Source organism: Crinia signifera, chromosome 3, assembly GCF_055691185.1.
Source record: "Crinia signifera chromosome 3, ASM5569118v1, whole genome shotgun sequence".
Classification (NCBI taxonomy): domain Eukaryota; kingdom Metazoa; phylum Chordata; class Amphibia; order Anura; family Myobatrachidae; genus Crinia; species Crinia signifera.
Genome location: NC_139219.1, coordinates 150,990,164 through 151,014,215, shown reverse-complemented (window position 1 = coordinate 151,014,215; position 24,052 = coordinate 150,990,164). Strand labels below are relative to the sequence as shown.

Below are 24,052 nucleotides of genomic sequence, written 5' to 3'. Positions count from 1 at the left end.
CTTTAGATCAGATCCATAATATTTCACTTTTGCAGCCTCAAAGTTTGGCATCTGTGCATGGTCCCAGCCAAACTCTGAGGATTTTTTTAAAGGTGCATTCATTTACAAGGCATGGTTTTATCTAGTGAATGATTGCCCATTTAAAAAACCTCCAAGTTTGCCCGGCATCCTGTACAGACGCTGAACTTGGAATGTATTACATTTGGCCACTGGTACAGATAGAGCCATCCTCATCTAGCCCATTAATTGGATTAGGTGAGCCATAGCTGTCGGACTTAATCCTTTGCTAATCCCCTTGTGTTAGAGTTTTAGTCCCATAGCCAATAAAGCCAATGAGCTGCTGGTTGGAATGATAATCTGTCCTTCTGTAATTACAGTAAATTATTAGTGCAGCATGTGTTACAGTGTCAGCAGCATTGCTGTCAAGGCAAGCTGCTATAGAATTGCTATAGCCTACCCCTTTGGATAAATTACTACTTTTAGTACTGCAAATAGGAAATACTGTATAGAGAGGCTAAGCACAGTGTTTTTGCATCCAGGAACATAGGGAGGAGCTTTTACCTCTCCCCATTATACTTAAAAAATATAACTTATAGCTGTAACTGTTACAGCACACTACAATAAATATGTTTGTGCTAACTAGTGCTATTTAGTACACAATTGCTACTTAGTACTCAAATAGGAAAAACTCAATGCATTGGTGGGCATACCCCTACTCACTGTAGATTAAGAGGTCTTGAAGCTCATAAAGGTTTCTTTGTGCTTTGAAGAAGATCTCCAAGTGTGGGGTTCAGCGTCTGGAGACAGCGCTCCCAATACGGAAATGTGAAGTGAGGAAAATACAAAATCCAATGTGTACGAGTGTTTTTCAAATTAGATATTGTGAATTAATCGTGAACTGAGGTAGGACTGTGAATACTTCAATCCACAAATGTACCTCACTCACCAAATAGCTATATGTTCAAAGCACATACAGTAATGATATCTTTTAAAATAAGTGAAGCATTGGAGGGCATATATATATTTTTGGATAAATTTAAACACCCAATGTGTCTGCCTAATTTGCGTAAAATTACAGGTGATTGAATGGATAAGGTACTATGCACTCTATCAATGTAGACCCGTCACGGGGGGAGAAGATGACCTACCCGACTCACCCCTAATAAGGTATAGGTGGTGCCCGTAAAGGTATCTTTTGTGAAAGAATTATCCAGTGTAGATCCCACCTTAATAGCTAAACTTAACAATAGTAGGCGTACCCCAATCACTGAAAGTTGTAGGGTTTCCACATGTATCGGTAGATGGAGCCTTCTTCAGCTAGCCTTCCCTTGATAGTCATGGTGAGGCATGGTGAGCCAAGGCCTATTGTTCTCGGCCGCAATACAACACATTTAACAATATATTAGGGGATTAGCATACGATTAAGTCTTACACTCTGGCTCACTTAATCCTATTGAAGGGCTAGATGAGGATGGCTCTATGGGTACCAGAGGATATGAACCCCAAGTTTCTGAGATCCCCAAAATGGCTAACTGCAAGCTTCAGAACCCATGATCGGTCTGAATTAACACATCCATTATAGCCTATGGGGAAAATATGTCCACTTTGCACCCTGATGTCTCCTGTTCTGTGTGTCCTGGTGACTTGAGACTGGTGCCATATGAAAGAGGGGTACTCTTTACCTAGAAGGGCGCCGGTGATTGGAATCGCGGGCGTCGGGGGTAAAAAATCGCGGCCATCGTGGGCATCGCGGGTAAATCGCGGGTACATTAAAATCGGGTGCCCGCGATGACCGCGATTTTCCCATAGGGATCAATGTTAAAAAACGTGATTGACCGCGATTTTAATGTTAAATGCCTCAATGCCCGCGATTTGGCCATAGGAATCAATGTTAAATGGGCCACAGAGCCCTTATAGTCACCGTGAACTCTGAAATCGCCCCCACAATTGTTAACGCCACACCACGATCAACGTGAACCCGAAGCGTGGCGAGCGCAGCGAGCCCGCGAGGGGCGGCGGTACGTGTCCTCCGACCTTTTCATGCCCTACTATCCACGTCGGCGTGGAGTTGAGAATAGAATAGTGTGGCGAGCGCAGCGAGCCACCGAGCCTGAAGCGTGGCGAGCGCAGCGAGCCCCGCGAGGGGACGCGGATACCTTCACAGGTAAACGCGTCCCCTCGCGGGCTTCACAGGTGTCCGCTTTTCGCCACGGACACCTGTGAAGCCCGCGAGGGGACGCGTATAACTGTGAAGGTATCCGTGTCCCCTCGCGGGACTCGCTGCGCTCGCCACGCTTCAGGCCTCGGTGGCTCGCTGCGCTCGCCACACTATTCTATTCGCAACTCCACGCCGACGTGGATAGTAGGGCATGAAAAGGTCGGAGGACGCGTACCGCCGCCCCTCGCGGGCTCGCTGCGCTCGCCACGCTTCGGGTTCACGTTGATCGTGGGGTGGCGTTAACAATTGTGGGGGCCATTTCAGAGTTCACGGTGACTATTAGGGCTCTGTGGCCCATTTAACATTGTTTCCTATGTAAAAATCGCGGGCATTGAGGCATTGAACACTAAAATCGGGTCCAATCTCATTTTTAACATTGGTCCCTATGGGAAATCGCGGCCATCGCGGGCATCGCGTCGCACCCGATTTTTAGTGCATTCAATGGTCGCGATGGTCGCGATGGGTGCCCTTCTAGGTAAAGAGTACCGAAAGAGGAGACTCTTTGCTTTCAGAGCAGACTGGCTACTAGATTATGTGACATCAGGAAGGGAGCCAACATATGTAGGGTCCCCCTTAATTGTCCATATAGCTTGCAGTGGTTTTTTGCTTCCTCTGCAACCAGATAGCCATCATTGAAATGCAAGAAGGTGACAGTGAGGAATCCCGCTCTCTAGTGGGTCAGCTCCTGCAAGGTGCTCAGCTCCCTGTTTCACAGCATATGTGCCCAAACCTGACAGTGGTGCCTGTAGGGGACTGGAGCTGTGATTTGATCATTGCAGCGACTGTGCCTTTGTCAGTAGCCCCTGTGTGTTTAAATAGTGTAATGAGACACACCTTCAGCATTCCCCTTAGACATGTAAAACCTATGCTGTTGCTCGCTCCATAGATGTTGGCTTTCATGTAGCCTTGGTTCACGCTTGGAAGCCATTTTGTTGACCCACTTGCTGCTTGAGTCTGGCCTGCCCATACTCAGTCACAAATAAATGGCAAGTCCTCAGCCACGGCATAACATCTCTGCTCAGGTGATTCTACACCAGGGCCAGATTAAAGGGGACTACAGGGGGCCCCTATCTAGAGGGGGGCCCAGGGGTATTGCCCCCCTCTGCCCCCCTCTAGATGGGGGCCCCCTGTAGTCGGCATGTATTTTAAAAATATATACATATTTTTTTTAGCTAAAGGTTTTGTGGGAGTGGGGTAGTGCGGCAGCTTCACCTATCTGCCAATGTGATATTGATTAATGGTGCTGAGCATCAGGAGCCAAGGCACACTGACTGCACAAGTGTGCAATGCATTACTGGGAGTTGACTTAGGCCCATGACACTTTGCACAATAAAGCAGAGGCTGATATATATATATATATATATATATATATATATATATATATATATATATAAACCCCCCCTGCAGCTACTCATTGACCAAGTTTATACTGCCTTTACTCTGTTTTGTCAGTGTAATATTCTCCCCTGTGGCCAGCAATGACAAGTGCAAGGGGGCCCCTGTCTAAAGTGCCCCAGGCCCAGCAAATATATGTTCACTGCGTCTATAATCCCAAAGGTACATCTAGCGTATACATGTATGTGTTATGTATATCTGTACTGTCACTGTTGAACTGTTACCTAACCGGCTGTTGCACAGTAATCCAAATCTAATTCCTAGTATAAGCAAGTATACCTGGCTAATAAAGCTGATTCTGATATGGATCACTGGTCCGCAGTTGTTTGCCTCTTCCTTGCTTCCATTTTTGTGCAGTCGGATTCCATTTGTCTTTCAGTCCCCTTGTATTATTCCTACAACTAACGAACGGTTGAATAATTATGTTAATGGTTTTACCAAAATACCTTTAAGCTCTTTTAATATCCTTTGATTTATCCCATCTGGACCCATTGACTTCTCTACTTTGAGTTTTGAGAGTTCTGTTAGGACCTTCATATCTGTAAATGTATTTCTTATCTGTTTTATTTTTATGAATGTCCTTGCAACTTAACTGTGGCCCCTTCCCTTCACCCACTGTAGTGAATATCAAGCAAAAATAATGATTTGAATAATCGGTACTCTTTACCTAGAACGGCGCCCGCGATTAGAATCGCGGGCGTCCGGGGTAAAAAATCGCGGTCATCGCGGGCATCGCGGGTAAATCGCGGGTACATAAAAATCGTGTACCCGCGATGACCGCGATTTTCCCATAGGGAACAATGTTAAAAAGCCTGATTGACCGCGATTTTACTTGAAAATGCCTCAATGCCCGCGATTTTCACATAGGAATCAATGTTAAATGGGCTACAGAGCCCAAATAGGCAGAATTAACCCTTAAATGTCACCCCAATTTTTGTACGCCACCCCACGATCCACGCCAACCCGAAGCGTGGCGAGCGCAGCGAGCCCGCGAGGGGCGGCGGTACGCGTCCTCTGACCTTTTCATGCCCTACTATCCACGTCGGCGTGGAATTGAGAATAGAATAGTGTGGCGAGCGCAGCGAGCCACCGAGCCCGAAGCGTGGCGAGCGCAGCGAGCCCCGCGAGGGGACGCGGATACCTTCACAGTTATACGCGTCCCCTCGCGGGCTTCACAGGTATCCGTGGCGAAAAGCGGACACCTGTGAAGCCCGCGAGGGGATGCGTTTACCTGTGAAGGTATCCGCGGCCCCTCGCGGGGCTCGCTGCGCTCGCCACGCTTCGGGCTCGGTGGCTCGCTACGCTCGCCACACTATTCTATTCTCAACTCCACGCCGACGTGGATAGTAGGGCATGAAAAGGTCGGAGGACGCGTACCGACGCCCCTCGTGGGCTCGCTGCGCTCGCCACGCTTCGGGTTGGCGTGGATCGTGGGGTGGCGTACAAAAATTGGGGGGACATTTAAGGGTTAATTGTGCCTATTTGGGCTCTGTAGCCCATTTAACATTGATTCCTATGGGAAAATCGCGGGCATTGAGGCATTGAATGCAAAATCGCGGTCAATCAGGCTTTTTAACATTGTTCCCTATGGGAAAATCGCGGTGATCGTGGGCATCGCGTCGCGGCCGTTTATGTACTGCCCGCGATGCCGCGATCACCGCGATGGGCGCCGTTCTAGGTAAAGAGTACCGAATAATCTACTATTGCTTTATCTACCTAGATCAGTTCTGAGATTGACAATCATTGTGATGCCATTCCTAACACTAGTATGCCAGAAATGTTAAAATTCTACGGTACATTAACTATTTAAATACTGCCATAGCACTTTAAACATTCTTCCTGTCCAAGCTATGTATTGTTATATTAGCAAAACTGTGAAAATGCTTTAGGTTGCAATTTAACATTGTCTGCATACAGGTGTCGGGAACCTAGCTTTCACATATGCAGTTGATGTTATGTATTTCACTCATAAAAGCTGCAAAACAATGCTTCCAGGCATCCTATTAGATCTTATGCACTATAGTCACAGCAGAAATAGATGACTTTGAGTTCAGAACAAACCAAAAGAACAAACACTTCCTAAAGCAGAATCTATTTTAAGCAGTGAATGGTCAAATTGATAGCTGAACTTTGTGATCAAATTCAGATTTGCAAAAAAATGTGCAAACATCTAGTTGTTAATAACCTGCATATATACATTTTTTACATCCCTGCGTGGTACCAGGTGCCCATTTGAAGCTATATTCCTGTATCTTAACTAGCAGCTCAGCAAACACTTACTGAGAATTGTTTCCTTAAAATAATGAGTAGAAAATGTCAAACTGTATGAGACAGAACACTGAATATGTATACACTAAAACTGAGCTCTTCTCCTAAAACATGAATTTGAATGAAGACATACTGTACAGTAGCTTTGGTTTTAATGATAAACAATCCATTTTCTTTAAATATTAGTAAGTGCAAGAAATGTGATGTCGCTGAAACAAATGTGTGGGAAAAGTGATTATTGAAATAGTCATTTCCTGTGAAGTTGCAAAGTAATGTATACTACGCACATTATTATAATGCATACTTTAGTTGTATGCATGTTGTATTAGGATAAAAAGTTAATCTATATGAAATTGGAAGTCAGCAGCAATTTTAAGCTAAGCATTTATCATATTAATAAGTCATTCTACCTTTTAATACATATAACAATGCATTGTAAAACAGGAGAGCATTGAAAGCCTGGATCTCTCCTAAAAATAATATACCCAGCATCAGCCCTCTTGTAACTGACCATCATTTGTCCCCTGACGTTATCCGTGGGCATCATTAAAAATGTACAGTATGTTGTACTTTTCTTTCAAAGAGAAAGTGTTACAAAGGAGGGGGAGCAAATATTTATTTTACCCCCTTTGGTAATAGACTTTAAAGTGGTGGGTATACACCTTATATAAAGACATCTACTATATGCAAATCTACTTTATTTATGTCACATAAGGCTGTGTTTCAATCAATTGTTCATTGTTCATTGTTAAGTTGCTACCTACCTTTACACAGATGCCTATATAATACCTCCCCATTTTTTGGTGTTGTTCCCTGTGCCGGCAGTGTCCCGCAGCTGGGATGGGGGGGGGGGGGGGGCAGTTAGTAGTCCGGTCCCCCCTGTCATCCGCTGAGCAGTAGTGAATAGACACAAGGCATCTATTTCCACAGGCAGGCTAGATGGCTAGAAGCTCACAGAGCCTCTGGCTATGCCCTCACAGTGGCAAAATGGGCCACGCCCCCAAATTTCTGGCGAGCGACTTTGGCACATGCAGAAGTCCCACTTCCTAATTTTCTAAAGTTGGGAGGTATGCTACCTTGGTATTGAGAACTACTTCCCTTTGTTAACCGTTTTTGATCATGTACTGTCACTCTTTATACAGAATTATTACCTGGTTCATGTTATTGTAAACCTGGCTATGGAGGAGAGAAATGTGAACAATGTGATTTGGGATATATCGGATATCCATATTGTGAAAAGTGTAATTGCAGCATTGCAGGCAGCATAAACGAAGACCCCTGTATTGATCCATGTATTTGCAAGGTACGTGTATTTGTACGCTAAATTTTTAAAAATATATATATTGTAACCATTTAACATGATTGCTTTTATATCTAGACCTTTAACTGGCCAAGCTTATACAAATGTTCAGATTCCTATACTGTGTAATGACTGGTTGACTACTGAAAAACTATGAGCAGCCAAAGCAGTTATGTTCTTTGAAGATTGCATTTTGAACTAATTGGGGATTTCTTAATAGCTATTGAAGACAAATAATGTCAAACTAAATACCAGTGACAACTAAAGTTTTCCAACTAGCCCATCATGTGCAGATGTACCAAAAAAAAATATTATATCCTATTATACCATAAAAATTGCAAAACAGATAGACCAGCTTTTCACTGGCAAATTTGACAGCATGAGTCTGTCTTAAAAAATGTGTAAAAGTAAAAAAAAAAAAAATGGTGTAGGGTCCAAAATTACGAGGGGACAAAAAACTGGGGAACCAGCACTAGGCTCCAACAGCCCTCAGTATCATGCCTCAGCCAGGGGACACTTTTTATGTAAGGTACCTTTGCCGTAACATGCGCACCATGGCAGGTCTGCCCTGGATGGCTTACCTGGGGGAATGGAGACCCCCTCAATCGAGGCCCCAGGCTTCACGCACCCAGGGTTGAAGCCCGGGGCTGTCCTTGGCATCCCTAGGCGTCCTCGTACACAAACCCCAATGGATCCATTATGCCCTTGAGGAAGTCCTAATTGATGAAACGCGTAGGTTCTGATCTTGGGTATTGACCTAGAATTGAACAACCTAAAATTGGATTGAATGCCGGAATTGTTATGAAAATGTCCATACGAAGAACATAAGGATAAAACCTTTTTTATTGATTGTGTCAATAATAAACATATGTGATTTTATAACAGTTTCCAATACTGTTTTTGGTGAAATATTCACATAGAGCGCACTCCTATTCTACCTTTCTCTATCTCTATTTTTGATTCCTCTATTAACAACGAGAATCTATAGAAGTGCTGCTGTCCTAAATAGCGCATTATAGGGGCCGTGGATAGGGGGTAGAAATGCGCACTCTATGTTGTTGGCCCACTGGGGGTCAGACAATACCCTGTCTGGTGAAATTTATGTCTGTGTGATAAGGTTAAACTACCAAATGTGCACTATTGAGTATCTATAGGAAGCAGTTTACAAAGAAAAATACAGGCAGAAATGTATGATGCATATTGACATTTATTGCTCAGGGACAGGTACAACCATGCTGCAATTGCGGAGTCCTGTATTACTGGCAATAGGGTAAAGTGAGTGGTGGGGGTGGGGGTAGGAAAAAAAGGGGGGCGGTGTTCGTGGTCTCCGACCTGCATGACAGCAGTCTGCTCTGCTTGTCACTGAAAGTGGTGACAGTTGTGTGTAGTCACCGTGGTGACTGTTCACTAGAAAAGTACCTGGATGTCCAAAAGTCAGCGAAGTCGGCAGTAGGATGGTCTGGCGGGTGGTGCGGGGGGCTGGCATCCCGTCCCCTTGCCGCAGTGCACCTCTGCCCTTGTGTCCAGCGCGCTCCTTCCGGTCCTCGTTCCTCTGGTCCTAAACAGTGTCCAGCCGGGACTAGGTTACATCGGGTAACCAGTCCCCACTCCACAGAGCTGGTGGTGCGCGGCTTCCGGGTGGGTCGGATCGTGGTACCCTTGCCACCCGGTGTCGCGCCCTCCGCTGGCTCTGTGCGCTCGACTCCTGACTTCCTGTCGGAAGGAGACTGAGGTGGGTGTGCTATACGTGCGGTGAGTGTTCCAACGCGTTTCGGCACTGTGTGCCTTCTTCAAGCATTATAGGGGCCACAACCTTTCTGTTTTATATATATATATGTAGACGAATGTTCAAACACAGGCACTCCCGTGTGGGAGCATTTATTTCATATTGCAATTTGCTGCAAGTTGTGAGTGCCTGTGTTTGAACATTCGTCTACATATCCTGTATGGGAATCAGAGCACCGCACAAGTTGGATCACCAAGTGGAGTGCCGGGCATCCTTGTTATATATATATATATATATATATATATATATATATATATATATATATATATATATATATACAGTATATATATATATATACAGTATATATATATATATATATATATATATATATATATATATATATATATATAGCAAATATCGGTGGGATCCATCACTCAGGACTTAGGTGAGCCAGCTGGGTCTATCCTGCCTTGGTGCCACCCAAATGGACCATGTGCAGATCCAGTAGTATACACAATGGAAAGAAGGGCACTCAGGGACACCGTATTGCGGCGCACACAGCTTTAATACGCGGTGCCATCACTCCAGAGCGCAGGATCCCGGAAGCCAGGTTTGCGGTGCATGAGAAAGATGCTTACAGGGAGGGGGTAAGTAGACGTTATCTTTAGTATAAATACACCAGCACTGTGCACTGTTCTTATTGTTATTATATTTGTCCTGATGACGGGGGAAACCCCGAAACGTTGACAAGGAATAAACTTGGTCCACTGTCTTCACCTGACTACAGAGTCCCTGAGTGCCCTTCTTTCCATTGTGTGTATATATATTAGATATATATACATATATATATATATCTAATATATATATATATATATATATACTGTCCAAATGGATTCTGGCACTAGCTACAAAAGCATTACTGGTCCTGTTGCCATCCGCAATTAGGAGCACTCGGTCCCCACAAAAAAAACAACGTCAGGCGGCACTCAGGGTAATAAAAGTAGGACACAGCCACAGGCGCTCTTAAGCCAACTTTTCAATAAGTTTAACTTATGCCCTGATGAAAATAAGTTAAACTTATTGAAACGTTGGCTTAAGAGCGCCTGTGGCTGTGTCCTTCTTTTATTACCCTGAGTGCCGCCGGACATTGTTTGTGTGTATATATATATATATAATGTGATGATTTCTCAGATTAATAACAGCAATTAAATGGACAATATACTCCATATTACTGCAGTCTAAAGTAACATGTATAATGTAGTATTCAAATTCATAGTCTGGAACCTTCGTCCTTATGGGAGGAGGTAAGTCCCCCAGGCAGTGGCACCGACTGACGTTTTCCCTTGTGGCCCTTTGGGTCAGTCCAACCCAGGCCCTGCTACATTGTTACTGCCTATAGCAGCTTATTGTAGCAGGACCGTGATGCAAATGACACAAATAATGCTGCACTCATTCACGTTGCTGCTGGGTTCCACAGAAGTGAATGGGAGGTTTCAATGTCAAATTGGTTAGATGATTGGAAGACATGCATATGGGCACTCAGCTCCCATTCATTTCAAAGGCATGTCCCAAGTAAGTGAATACCCACTTCCTGCTATGCTGCAACATCATGGATGTAAGAGGACACATCTGTACAGCAATATAAATGACATACTATTATAGAAATCAAAACCTCTTTTTATTTGAATTTGTAGGCCAAGTACCATAATTATCTGATATCTTTCTATATGAGACAGCATATGCATTACATATGATTTTGTTATATATACATATGATTTTGTCATATATAGGAAAATGTACAAGGAGATAACTGTGATGTGTGTGAAAATGGGTTTTTCAACCTCCATCGTGACAATCCCAGAGGTTGTGATCAGTGTTTTTGCTCTGGAATTTCAAACATCTGTATAGATTCTCGCCTTAGTTACACCAAGGTAAGAACATTAAAGAACTGTCATTATGTTCATCAGTTTGTATGCCTATCTGTCTGTGTAAGACATTATTCCCTTTGCTTCTCCAATACAGCCTATAGGGTCAATCCAATTACTCACAGAGACATTTGGGAGAGAGTAAGTCCGACTGTGTGTCACACTTCTAGTACCCCATGAATCATTATACAGCAGCCCAATAAAATCTATTTAACAGTTAATTTGATTGACCCCTCATCAAGCAAGCAACTGTGCATTTAGAAATAAAAAAAATATTTATTATTTCAAGAAGTATATAGCAGGGGCAGTTTATGGAAGGGCATTAGGTTGGGCATTTCAAGTGATATCCTGAGGCCTTGGGCTTTATGGGAATACAGAGCTTTCTTCTTAAAACTCATGATAATAAAAATAATGATGATAATAATTAGCTACTTTACAGCCAGGGGAGTCTCCAGAGGTGGGGCTGTAGCACAGTTCAAAATTCAAATCGGGGAGCCACACGCATTGCCATCAACTGCCATTCCAAGCTGATTCACTGGTAGTGTTTGTGACACCCATATTTGAATTTTGAAATATGCTGCCTCCCCACCACTGGAGTTGCCACTGATTACAACCGAGATAAAGCAATCATGAAAGTATTTGCTGTAGCATCTAACCTAGGGATACAATCCTGCTGTTTATAGTGTTTTAATACTACAACTATATTAGTTTTAAGCTTTTTCTGTGCATGCTGTTCTAGATACTTATAGCTTTCCTCCTTCCTGTGCCACTGGTAGTTTTATTGTGCAACAAGTTACATTAGTTTGGTAAGTAATGGAGTGCTATGTACCATCTGCACTCATTTTATAACAATCATCTTACCCATGCTACTTTTACCCATTGTTGGCTGTGATGGCTCATTTATTTGTGAATTACAGGAATCACAGTTGTATTATAAGCTGAATCGCTTATAATCATTCATAAATGCTATACGGCGGGATGAAATACAGTCTGGGTTCACTGGAGGTGCAGGATAACAGCTGAACATTTTCTTAAAGCAGTAATCCTTTAAAAAGTAAAACCATGCCTTGTAAATGATTACTGCTTTAACAAAAACATTTGAATTGAAAACTATGGTCACAGTTGAAAAATATGTGTAAACGCCCATACACACTGGACGACTTTGAGCTAAAAGTCGCTCAAAACAGCAGGTTTGTGCACCTTTCAGCTCAAATTCGCCCAGTCTGTATGGCCTGGCGATGAGCGCTGCTGCGAGCTCCCGCAACATCACCGGGAAAGCCGTTCATCTGCTGGTTATACCAGCAGATGAGAGGCTTTCAAGATGGCTTTGCATAGCGCTCTGCTATGCAACACCGTCCTACCCCCTCTGTCGGCGCCGGGCAGGGGGAAAGCCGCTCATTGTGTATGCACTGAGCGGCTTTCCCTGCAGCGATAATTTTCATCATCGCTGTCCATACACGCTGGGCATAGTCACCCAGTGTGTATGGACCTTAAGTCTTTGACCAACTGCATTCGGCTACTCTTCATAAGGGATATGTGACAACTTTGTAATACATCATGTCTTTTTTCAGATCACTGATATGAATGAGTGGTACCTTACAGAATTATATGGTGATATCAAGGTTGCCCCTACTAAGGATAGATTTGATGGACCCCAGCAGCTGAGCATTAGAAAGGTAGATGCCCAATCTCAAGGACTTCTGGATGTCATTTACTGGGCTGCTCCAGCTCCATATTTGCACAATAAAGTAAGTCTTACTTTTACACTTTTGTTTATCATAGTTATTGTTTTATTTTATGCTACTGTTTCAATACCTGCTTTTGAACATTTGAGAAGAAATGGTAATGTAAACTTCCCAGACTGACGTCTGTATGAAATAGAAGATGGGAACTAATATGTTTCCTAAATTGGACAGAGCTGCTAGCAGAACATGAATACTGCAAGTTCTAATACATATACTACTCATCAGGGAGCAGCTAAATACAGCCTCACAGTATAAGCATGGAAATTGAAATACTTTTAATTACATTTAAAAGGCCTCACACTACCATTGCTTAGCATAGAATCATTTATATATGTTATAAACAATGGGCAATTGATAATTCAAATGAATGTGGACAACAAATTTTTCTCCACCAATCTGAAAATGTATCCAGTGCTCAATTACAGCAACTATTTTTTTATTCTCTGTGAATGCCATTATTATTATTATTATTATTATTATTATTATTATTATTATTATTATTATTATTATTTATATGGTGCCATACATAGGTGTAAACCATACATACTTTTAAAGGGTTTTATTTATTTCCCACTCCATGACTTCTTCTCTAGGAACTGCTTACCTCCCATCTTTTAGTTTGTCAGAGGAGGGACAGTTGCTCAAATTAGGGGGCGTGGCTTGCCGTAGGGGGTGTGGCCTATAATTGCATTGTATCGCAAGGCCACGCCCCGTTTTTACGCTGTGGGGGCATGGTCCTGAGGCTCTGTGAGCCTCTAGCCAAGCCCCCAGCCCCTCTGGATGCGGGGGATAGACGCTCCCAACTGTCCCCCCAGCCGTGAGACACTGCCAGTGGCGTGAGGGACGTGGTAACGTCCCTGAAAACCAGGATGTTCCCACGATTATCGGGATGGTTGGGAGGTATGGAATTGTAAATCTGCTGGTTAAATAAAGTATGTAAAACATGACACTCATTAAGGTTAGATTTTACATAGTATATAAATGATACATTATAAATATAATGCTATGAAAGAACATTGATCAGGCCAATAGAACTATGACTGTTTATTTTCTCTGTACTTGTTTCTTAGCATGGCGCCCCCGATTTTTTTTTTTTTAATTTTTTTTTTTTTTTTTTTTTTTAAATATTTTTATTATAAAGTTTTTCAAAGTAACAAAATAACATCCGGTATAAATAGATCAATAGTATATAACGATTATATATCGAGTATGCGTACATAGGCTTGTAGATATCACATATCCAATTCCTATACATTTCCTATACAAATAGTTGTACTGATGTTTATTCGTAGCTTGTACTCTCTATATTTAACTGATACTAAAACATAAATCTACTATACCAGACAAGGGGGGGGGAACAAAACGCACAACGAGACGAAAGACTAGACACATGAGGGTAGGATTAGGTAGAGATTACTTTGTCTTTTATTCAAAGGGGCAAGGGGAAGGGATGGATATATTCCTTGTAAGCCAGTAACAAGGAAAGTGAGGGGGGGGGGAAGGGGGGGAGAGTAGAGCATTAAATATTAAGATTTTGGGTGAGTCTGTTGGGCTTAATTTTTTTTTTCTAGAGGATAGTACTGTCGTATGGAAGAATATATTTGTAATCCAAAACACATTAAGAAGTTATATTAATTTATTTGCGGGTCGAGTCTAGTCAGGGGGTTCTACATGTGTTTCAGAACCAGAATAAATAAATAGATGAATTAGGTTGGGTTAGTTACTAAGGTTAGCCTCTTGTAAGAGTTTGTAAAATTGACACTAAATTTTAAGTATATTTAACTGTATCTAAAGGCTTAGAGCCCAAAGTTCAAGTGATCGAGTGTTTATATTGCAATAAAGAATAAGTATCACAGCATAACAAATATTAATTAGACATTTACAAACATAGAGGTAATATTTGCTCTTGTATTTTCTTCAAGTGAGTCAATGTAAAAAGACCATTTTGCCAGGAACTTAACCGATCCTTGTTTTAAGTCCAATTTCGCGTATTTCCAGTCGAAGAACATAATTTGTGAGAGTTTTTGTTGTAGGTGTAAAAGTTGGGGAGAGGTTTTTTTTGTCCAATGAACCAATATGCATTTTTTAGCAACCGTGAGGATTACAAAAAGCAGTGGAAAGGCGTTTTTATCTATTCTCTCCATCGGCCAACCTTTGAAAGAGAGTCCCATCAAGGCTAATGGTTCCATTGAAAGTTTAGTTCCAAATAGTTTATATAGAAAGTCCAGAACCTTCCACCAAAAACGCCTGATTTTAAAACAAGACCACATGCAGTGTGAAAAATCTGCCTTTCCATATCCACATTTAATACAATTTCCCTGTTCCTCCAGAACCATAAATTTGCGCCTGCTAGGTGTGATGTAGGCCCTGTGCAAAGTCCGAATCGCAACCTCTTGGAGGTATGCAGAGTTAAGAGCTTTCAAGGATTGAGAGTGTAACGCAGTTATGTCGTCCAAATGTAATACACTAGGAATATCAGAGGACCACTTATTTAACAATATTTGCCATTGCTCTGTGGTTCTGGTAGAACTGTTGATAAGGATTTTGTATAAGTATTTGACCTTATATGGTTTATTAATCAAAAATTTTAAAAGAGGATCAATAGCTGTTAACTGAGATAGGATTGGGTTGGAATTATCTATCAACTGGTGAGCTTTAATGCTCTTAAGAAAATGTCTTAGCTGGTAATATGAAAATAGATGTGACTTCGGAATATTATAAGTTTCTGCCAAGTATTGAAACGTATATATGTTGCCTCCTGGATCGAATACCTTGCTGGACAGGTCCAAACCCCTGTCCCGCCAATCAGCATAGACTGAGCTTAGTAATGAAGGGGTGAAAGAAGGGTTTCCCCATAAATGGATATATTGAGAGAGATATGGGTTTCTAGAGGTTTTTCTGTTGATCGACATCCATACGGCATAGGTATCCTTAAATAATATATGTGACCTTATTTTTAAGGGGATTTCCCTAATTTTAGATTGAATTAGGGCACCTGGGGAAAACGGGTGGAAAGCGGCTCTATCTAGTTCAATGTTTGTATATGTAGATTTGTTTAACATCCATTCTGATACATATCTAAAAAATATAGCGTTGGAATAACTGTGTAAGTCAGGAAGGCCTAGTCCCCCATTATCCCTGTGGGTAGTCAGTTTAATTTTAGCTATTCTGGGTCTCTTTCCTTGCCAAATGAATCTAGAAAACATAGCTTCTAATTTAGAGATATCTGAGTCTAGTAATTTTATAGGGAGCATCTGCATAGGATAGAAAATTTTTGGAAATATAATGGATTTAATTATTGCTATGCGTCCCAATAGGGACACAGGAAGTTCTTGCCAGGCAGTTAATTTTGTTGCTATATTACTAATAATTTGGGAAAAATTTTAATGATATATCTTAGATAAGTCTGCGCTTATTTGTATACCTAAATACTTGAAGTGTGATTTGGTGAAACTAAAAGGAATGTGTATGTGATCCAGTGTCGATGAACTGGCTCCCCCTAGCAGCATAACCTCTGATTTTGACAGGTTCACCTTATATCCAGAGATTTCTCCAAATGAATCAATCATGTACAATAGTGCCGGGATAGACTGGGATGGTTTTGCAATAAAAATCAAGGTGTCGTCGGCAAACAGTGCGACCTTCAGTTCTTCTGATTTGATTTTTATTCCATGAATAAGAGGGGAAGATCTTATTGCTATTGCCAATGGTTCTATCGCCACCGCGAAAAGCAGTGGCGATAGAGGGCAGCCTTGATGGGTGCCTCTACCAAGTTGGAAATATTCCGAAAGCAATCCATTACAAGATATTGCCGATCTAGGAGAGGTATTAATTGCTTTTATTATCGAAATAAATTGTTGGGGAAAGCCAAAATGCTCTAAAGTTTTATTTATGTGCTTCCATAACACTAAATCGAATGCTTTCTCCGCATCGACTGTCAGTACCATATGGGGATAGTCATCGTCCTTAACCACATTGTTAGAGTGATAGATAGCCGCCAAGACTCTACGGACATTAGATGTGGAATGACGGCCTGTGATAAATCCCGTCTGGTCTCTGTGTACAATAGTGGGGATAATCGGCTTCAACCTCTCTGCCAGTACTTTTGTAAATATTTTATATTCTGCATTTTGCAGAGAGATCGGTCGATAAGATCCTGCCAGTTTCAAATCTCTGCCTGCCTTCGGTAGGACTTTGATAATTGCATCAGAGAAGTATAGAGGCAACTTCCCCGAGGATCTAATTTGGTTGAAACAATCTGTTAAGGGCTGCGCTATTAGGGGTTCCATTACTTTATAGAATTCATTTGAATACCCGTCTGGGCCTGGGGCTTTGGCTAGTTTTAACTTTTTAATCACTCCAGAAACTTCTCCGACTCTAATTGGAGCTTCCAGCTCAATTCTATGTTGCTCAGAAATCTTAGGGAAGGGCAAAGAATCCCAATAGGCTTCTCTCCCATTCACTAGATCTGGAGGGCCCTGTGTTGTGCCTTCTAGTGTGAAGTGTTCGTGTGAATCCGGGGGTGAGTAAAGCTTACAGTAGAACTGTCTTAAAATCTCAGCTATTTGTTCGTCTGAAGTGGAGACTAGGCCATCCTCCCTCATTAATGGGTGTACCACAGTTTTTTGTCTAGAGCCTCTCATCAGGTTTGTGAGCATGGGGCCTACTTTATTCCCGAATTTATAGAATTTCGCATGAACATTAAAGAGATATTTATCTCCCTGTAGTCCCAGGTGGTCCTCGAACTGTGTTTTAGCTGTCTGATAAGCCTGTCTGCTACTAGGATCTGGCTGGGATTTAAAAGCCTGAAAGGTTTCTGTAAGGGATTTTTGTAAGATTAAATATCTAGATTTTTGTTGTTTTTTCATGCCTGAATTATAAGCAATAATTGCTCCCCTTATGACCGCTTTGGCCGCTTGCCAGTAGTTAGACGGATTGGAATTCTCTCCATCTGCAGAAGAGTTATCTTCAACATATCTATGCCATGTGGATGTCAACTTTTCCTGCAAACCTCTAGTTTGGGATAGATGGGATGGAAATCTCCAAAATGATTTATTTATGTGTGTTTTAGGTAGATCTAACTCAGTTATTACTAGGCCATGGTCTGAAAGTACCGGTGGGAATATTTCTGAGAGCTTAACGTAGGGGAAAAAGGGTTCGGCCAGAAAGATAAAATCTATTCTGGACCAGGTCCCGTGGGTTAAAGACATACATGTGAATTCTTTGTCAATAGGGTGAAGAGAGCGCCACACATCAACCACATTTAAGGCTTTCATAAAATATGGGATCCCTATTTTAGGTGGAGTCGGGGTGCGTTTAAGGGGTGGGGACCTGTCCAGCAAGGGGGAGGCCATAAGGTTAAAATCACCACAAATAATCAGCGAAGATGGGTCCAGTGCATGCAAAATAGCCATAATTTTTACAAAAAAAACCTTTTTGTACTGGTTTGGGGCATAGATATTACAAATATGAAAACTTCGACCACCCAATTCAAATTTATTTATCACATAACGACCCTCGGGGTCAGCAGTTGTGGACTCTATCTGAACTCCCAGAGTTCTTTTGACCAATGTTACCACCCCTCTCGATTTTGAATTAAAATGGGCTGAGCCTATTACGGTCCAGTCCATCATTTGTAATTTTTTAACTTCTTCGACCATTAGGTGGGATTCCTGTAAACAAATTAGATTTACTCTCTGTTTGCCCAGATATGTCAACAACTTGCGTCGCTTAGCGGGTGTATGAATACCCCTGACGTTTAATGTTCCAATAATCAGTGACATTGGATAGTTATCTTAGAATAGGACAAGTACCATACCCTTGTTAGCTCCATAGGGGAAAGAGGGAGAGGGGTTTGGGACACACATAATGGGGGGACGTAAAACACATGGACTGGGACATACATACACTTAACAATCATACACATATGAAAAAGAAGAAAACCTAAGTCATTTGCAGCAATATATGATGTCATGAACTATACCTTGACTTCCGGTAAACTTTAACATTAACAAATGCCTAACTATTAGGCCAGAAAAAGAAAAGGAAAGCAATAACGGCTGAGCTATGTCGCCAGCCAGCTCCACTTGAGTATATATAAAAATTTTAAACTTTTTATCGACATGGATAATAATCCAACACCTCTATTAACAAAGACCTCCTATATATAATTATGACACGTTATCTAAATGAGAAAGATCAACAACAGGAACACTTCAAACTTGATCTTACTAGGATATCCTCCGTTGTCCTGACTTATTATATCCTTCAAGTATACGTAGAACTAAATCATCCTGGTTTTTTCCCTGGCAGATCAGGGAAATCTTCCTGGCGCTTGATAAGTTTCTGTTTTAACAGAAAGGTTTTGGCGTTTCCAGCATCCAAGAAATCCTGTGGACCTGAGTCAGTGATTATGCGCAATCTCGCTGGAAAGAGCATATAAAATCTTATATTGGCTTTAATCATTGCTGAGCATACCGGTGTAAATAGCCTTCTGGCCTTAGCCACTTCGCTTGAGAAATCCTGGAAGAGTCTGATTGTGTTACCTTCCCATTTTAATGGGTTTATTTTCCTAGATGCCGCCCATACTGCTTGCTTGTGTAGATAATTTAATATTTTCAGGATCACTATTCTTGGTCTTGTGGGGGTCTGGGTTGATATTCCTCCCATTCTGTGAATCCTTTCTATAATTATATCAGTAGATAGAGATTCAAGCTGCAAAAGTGGAAGGAGGGTAGCACGAAAGAATTGCTCTAACTGGGGACCTTTAATAGATTCAGGGATCCCAGAGATCCTAAGATTTTTCCTTCTCATGCGGTTCTCTATATTTTCCAGCCTCTCCTCCATCTGGGTGTTTGTGAGTGTCAGAGCTTTGACCGTTTTCTGCAGAGCGCTGATATCATCCATATTATTGCTGATTTGTTCTTCAGCTTCATTCAGTCTCTCAGTAACGCGATCAATCTGCGCTGTTATGTCAGCTACTACTTTCTGTAGCATCGGTGCCATGGAAGCCTGGATCACCGCAATGAGTTCCCCATGGCTGAGGTTAGTGGATGTAAGGGGGTCTGGTGTACCTGTATGTTGCCTAGAAGCGTCTAGGATCGGCTTCTTGGAGGCAGGTGATCCCTGGACGTTGTCCGCTGCGGCCGTCATGTTCCCTTCTGCCCGGCGCTTGTCTTGGCGTTGTGGCAGTGATACAGGGGGCTGCTTCGGGGATGTTTGCGGTTCCAGGAAATGCTCCATGCTCACCTCCGGTCTCCTTGGGGAGCGGGAGCGTGTTCTCGGTGTTGCCGACAGAGTTAGGGAGGTGTAGAGCTTGGCTGGCGACGGAGCTGTCAGGAGTCGCTGCCTACTCCCTCATGCCGCACCCGGAAGTCTTCTCCCCACTGGTGTTTACGGGGCTGCCAGGGGCAGAGACGTGGAAAGAGGAGTACCCAGGGAGATGTAGGATATTATATCCTGGGGGTAGATTTAACTGACCCGTAAGCCCGGGCCCCAAGAGAGGTACCTGTATACTTTTGCAGGCAGCAGTTGTAGTCAGGAGGTTCCCTCACAAACTTCTTGCAGCAGCTGCCTCTCATGCACACACAGAGTGTGCAGATGATATGCAGAGGCAGCACAGCTCCAGCACCTCCTTGAGATTTTTCCAAGATGGCCGCCGCTTATAATGCTTGGTGCTGTGGGGCTGATCTCAGCCCTGATATTGGGGCTCTGGGGCCACAGGGAGAAGTGGCAGCAGGTCACTCAGGCAGGGGGGCAGGTCTGGGCGTGATTTAAGCCGCAAACCGCGGTTTTGCGGCAGTTTCGCGGCCGTGATCCGGTCCTGGAGCTCCTCCGCCGGGTTCAGCTGTAAATTGAGGCCGCGGCTTCAGGCAGGAGCTAGGCCGCAACCTGCAAGGACGGATTTCTCCGTCCCCCGGCTCCGCAGCTCACTCCCGCCGGTGCCGGAGGGTCCCCGCCAGGCAGTAGAACGTCCAGGTAAGCTGCAGGGGTCCAATAGCAGCTGGAAATATCGTTTTTTGTATTGTAGGAGCAGGAGCTCTTAGTAAAAGCGTCCTGCGTCCTACAGGCTCAGGCCACGCCCCGGCGCCCCCGATTTTGATCGAAGTGCATCTTATACAATCGCATCACATCGCATGCAATATAGCGGGATGCGATACCTGCGTTGTGATGCGATTCAATTTTTAATTGTACAAGCACTCTGATGGGTGCTTACAATGTTAAATGCACCCCCATTGTAAACGCCACCCCCACTATCAACACCAACTCGAAGCGTGGCGAGTGCAGCAGGCCCGCAAGGGGCGGCGGTATGCATCCTTTGACCTTTTCATACCCCACTATCCACGTCGGCGTGGAGTTGATTTTAGATAGTGTGGTGAGCGCAGCGTGCCACCGAGCCCGAATCGTGGCGAGCGCAGCGAGCCCTGCGAGGGGACAAGGATTACTTTACATGTATTCATGTTTACATGTAGCCTTTACATGTTGCCATGCTTCCGGCTCATATTCCGCAGGGGCTCGCTGTGCTCGCCACGCTTCGGGCTCGGTGGCTGGCTGCACTCGCCACACTATCTAACATCAACTCCACGCCGACGTGGCTAGTGGGGGTATGAAAAGGTAGGTGGGCGCATACCGCCGCCCCTCGCGGCCTCGCTGTGCTCGCCATGCTTCAGGTTGGCGTTGATAGTGGGGGTGGCTTTCACAATGGGAGTGTGACCTTTTCATACCACCACTATCCACGTCGGCGTGGAGTTGAATTTAGATAGTTTGGCGAGCGCAGAGTGCCACTGTGCCCGAAGCGTGGCGAGCGCAGAGAGCCCCTCGCGGGGCTTGCTGCACTCGCCATTCTTCTGGCTCATACTCCGTGGCCCCTCGCCATTCTTCGGGCTCAGGGGCTCGCTGCACTTGCCACACTATCTAACATCAACTCAACGCCGACGTGGATAGTAGGGGTATGAAAAGGTCGGTGGATGCATAACGCCGTTGATAGTGGGGGTGGCGTTGACAATGGGAGTGCATTTAACATTGTAAGCACCCATCAGGATGCTTGTACAATGAAAAATCGCATTGCATCGCATGCCATTTGCTGGCATGCAATGCTATGCGATATTTCATTGTACAAGCACTCCTGTTAATTTAACGGGAAGATCGCATCGCACACCACTAAATACGGTATGTGATGGGTGCCGTGCTAGGAAACAAGTACCATTTTCTCTACCAATCAAGGTCTACCATTCTACTATAGACAGCACTCACAGGGGCAAACGCAGGATTTTCAGAAGGGGGTTTCCAGAGGGGCGGAGCAAAGCACGGAGATGGACACTTAGGTGACCCAGTATATGATGCCGGGAAAGTTAAAGTATTATAGATAGACCAAATGTATATAAATAATAATAAAATAAATTATATATATATATATATATATATATACATACACACATATATATATATATATATATATATATATATATATACATACAGGGGCATCAACAGCAGTGTAGGCCCCTGGGCATAACAATGTATTGGGGCCCCTACCGATCCTCTAGCGGTAGGGGTGGGAGAAGCTTTGATGTCCCACGGGTGGTAGGGGGTATTATATATACCGCTCAACATGTAGGGCCTGGATAAGTAATTTCCACTAATTACCCCTTTACTGCACAGATGGTGGGAGAAGAGGGCATTGGGCTGAATGAAGGGGCCCTGATACATAACTTCCAGTGTGGTAGAGGATGTTTAATATGCAGAGGAGGGGTAAATAGTGGAGTGGACTTATTATTCATAATTTTCTGGTGAGAGGACAGCTTGCCTGACTGTAGATATCTCCATTTCCCGGAAATAGATTTCTTAGATTTTAATGGAATTAAAAACTAGAGAATCCCACCAACCAAATGGTATTTGGGACTAGGGGATCAGAGTTCAGGAGGTAGAGCAATCTGCCAATGAGCATATAAAACTACATACCAGGTGTGTGGAGCTGGAGCAGTAACCAGCTGCTCGAAGGCTGATATCTCTGGTTCTGGGAAGAGTAGATACAAGCTTCTAGTGTATATCAAAGGAGCAGAGTCTTAGCTTTTGGAATATACCCTCAGAAAAACTCTTTGTCAGACAGAACCTGAAATATCTGACTGGGAAGAGCAATTAACAGGCTTGGATGGGGACCACTGCTTTGAAGTCAGATATCTCCGGTTCCCAAGGGCTGATTTTTAAAATTCTTGTACCCATGGAAAGAGGGGACTCTCGGCTTTCAGCCTAGTTCCCTTCGACTCCTGGGGGGGTTTCTGGGTACTCAGAAACCCCCCCTGCGTGCGCTACTGACTCGGAGACTTATTTTGAATTTACTGTGCATTGAGTTTTGCAACAATGACAGGACAGTATATAAAGTGTATATGTATCAATGTTTATATCAGTGTACTTCACTACAGGTCATCAGAAGCCTCATTTTAATGACAATGCATTTCTAGTACCTAATATATTTAGAACTACTGTAGCCCTGTAGTCTCCATCTAGTTACAAATACAATGTGATACCTGTACCAAGCTACATAACTTCATTTATTTTTATTGGCAGTCATTTTATTTCACATTGCTTTACAGAGAAGTTTGCCCATTTAATACATTTAATAAATGTTTAATATCCTGAACTTACAGTTAGGGCCGTGATGGGAATTGAACTTAGGCCCTCACAGCTATGAGGTGGTAATGCTAACAATTATACAATCCACTCATATAAACAACCCATTTATATGAACCATTTGGGTCTTTTTAATAAATGTTTATTTCTGGACACATAAGTCTAAATTTACCTGGTTTCGGTGTATATATATTTAAATAAACTATCGACAATGTCAGTCAAAAATAACTCAGAATTCTATCATTTAATGGGCTAAGCTTTGATTGACATTGAAAAAAGAAATTCAAGCAAGTAGATACAGTAGGTATTATCATGTATCTTTATTCACCGACTGGAATAAACACAGTAGATTGCACACATTGCATGTAACAAAAATGGCTTTTCCCTCCAATTGTATCACTTTGTTCTTTTGTGATTTAGTATCAGCCTTTTCTATCTGAATGAAACAATTTGACTTAATAAGTGAACCATATAAATTTTTGATACTTCAATAATACTGAAAGCTCTCACAAATTACCATAGTACATCTTAGCTGTCATGTTACATCATGTGAATTATAGTCATGATGACACTTTTTACTCGAATGATTAAGTATATTACCATCACAATGATTCATGCCGATTTGACTTGATATTTATTTATTTTCTATTTGTGTCTGAAGGGACACACACTATAAACTGTGCAACAAGGCAACTGATGGGAAGCTGGTATTATGGTCTATGAGAGGATTAGAACTAATATGTCTTAATGAAATACACTGCAGGAAGTAAAATTAGTATACTCATTTTATGTAATTAAGGTTTATGGCATAAATTACTTTCTGCTGCAAGACTTGATAAATATATTAGG

General features: G+C 42.8%; 1 protein-coding gene across 1 annotated transcript in view; it reads left to right on the top strand.

Annotated features, from left to right (window-relative positions):
• The window catches only part of LAMA2 (laminin subunit alpha 2), a 727,667-nt gene that overhangs the window by 245,104 nt on the left and 458,511 nt on the right, over positions 1–24,052 (top strand). Inside the window, exons 10-12 of the mRNA XM_083176751.1 lie at positions 7,024–7,184; positions 10,698–10,838; positions 12,404–12,580. Of these exons, the coding sequence (XP_083032877.1) occupies positions 7,024–7,184; positions 10,698–10,838; positions 12,404–12,580 (479 nt within the window). The remainder of the gene's footprint in view (positions 1–7,023; positions 7,185–10,697; positions 10,839–12,403; positions 12,581–24,052) is intronic.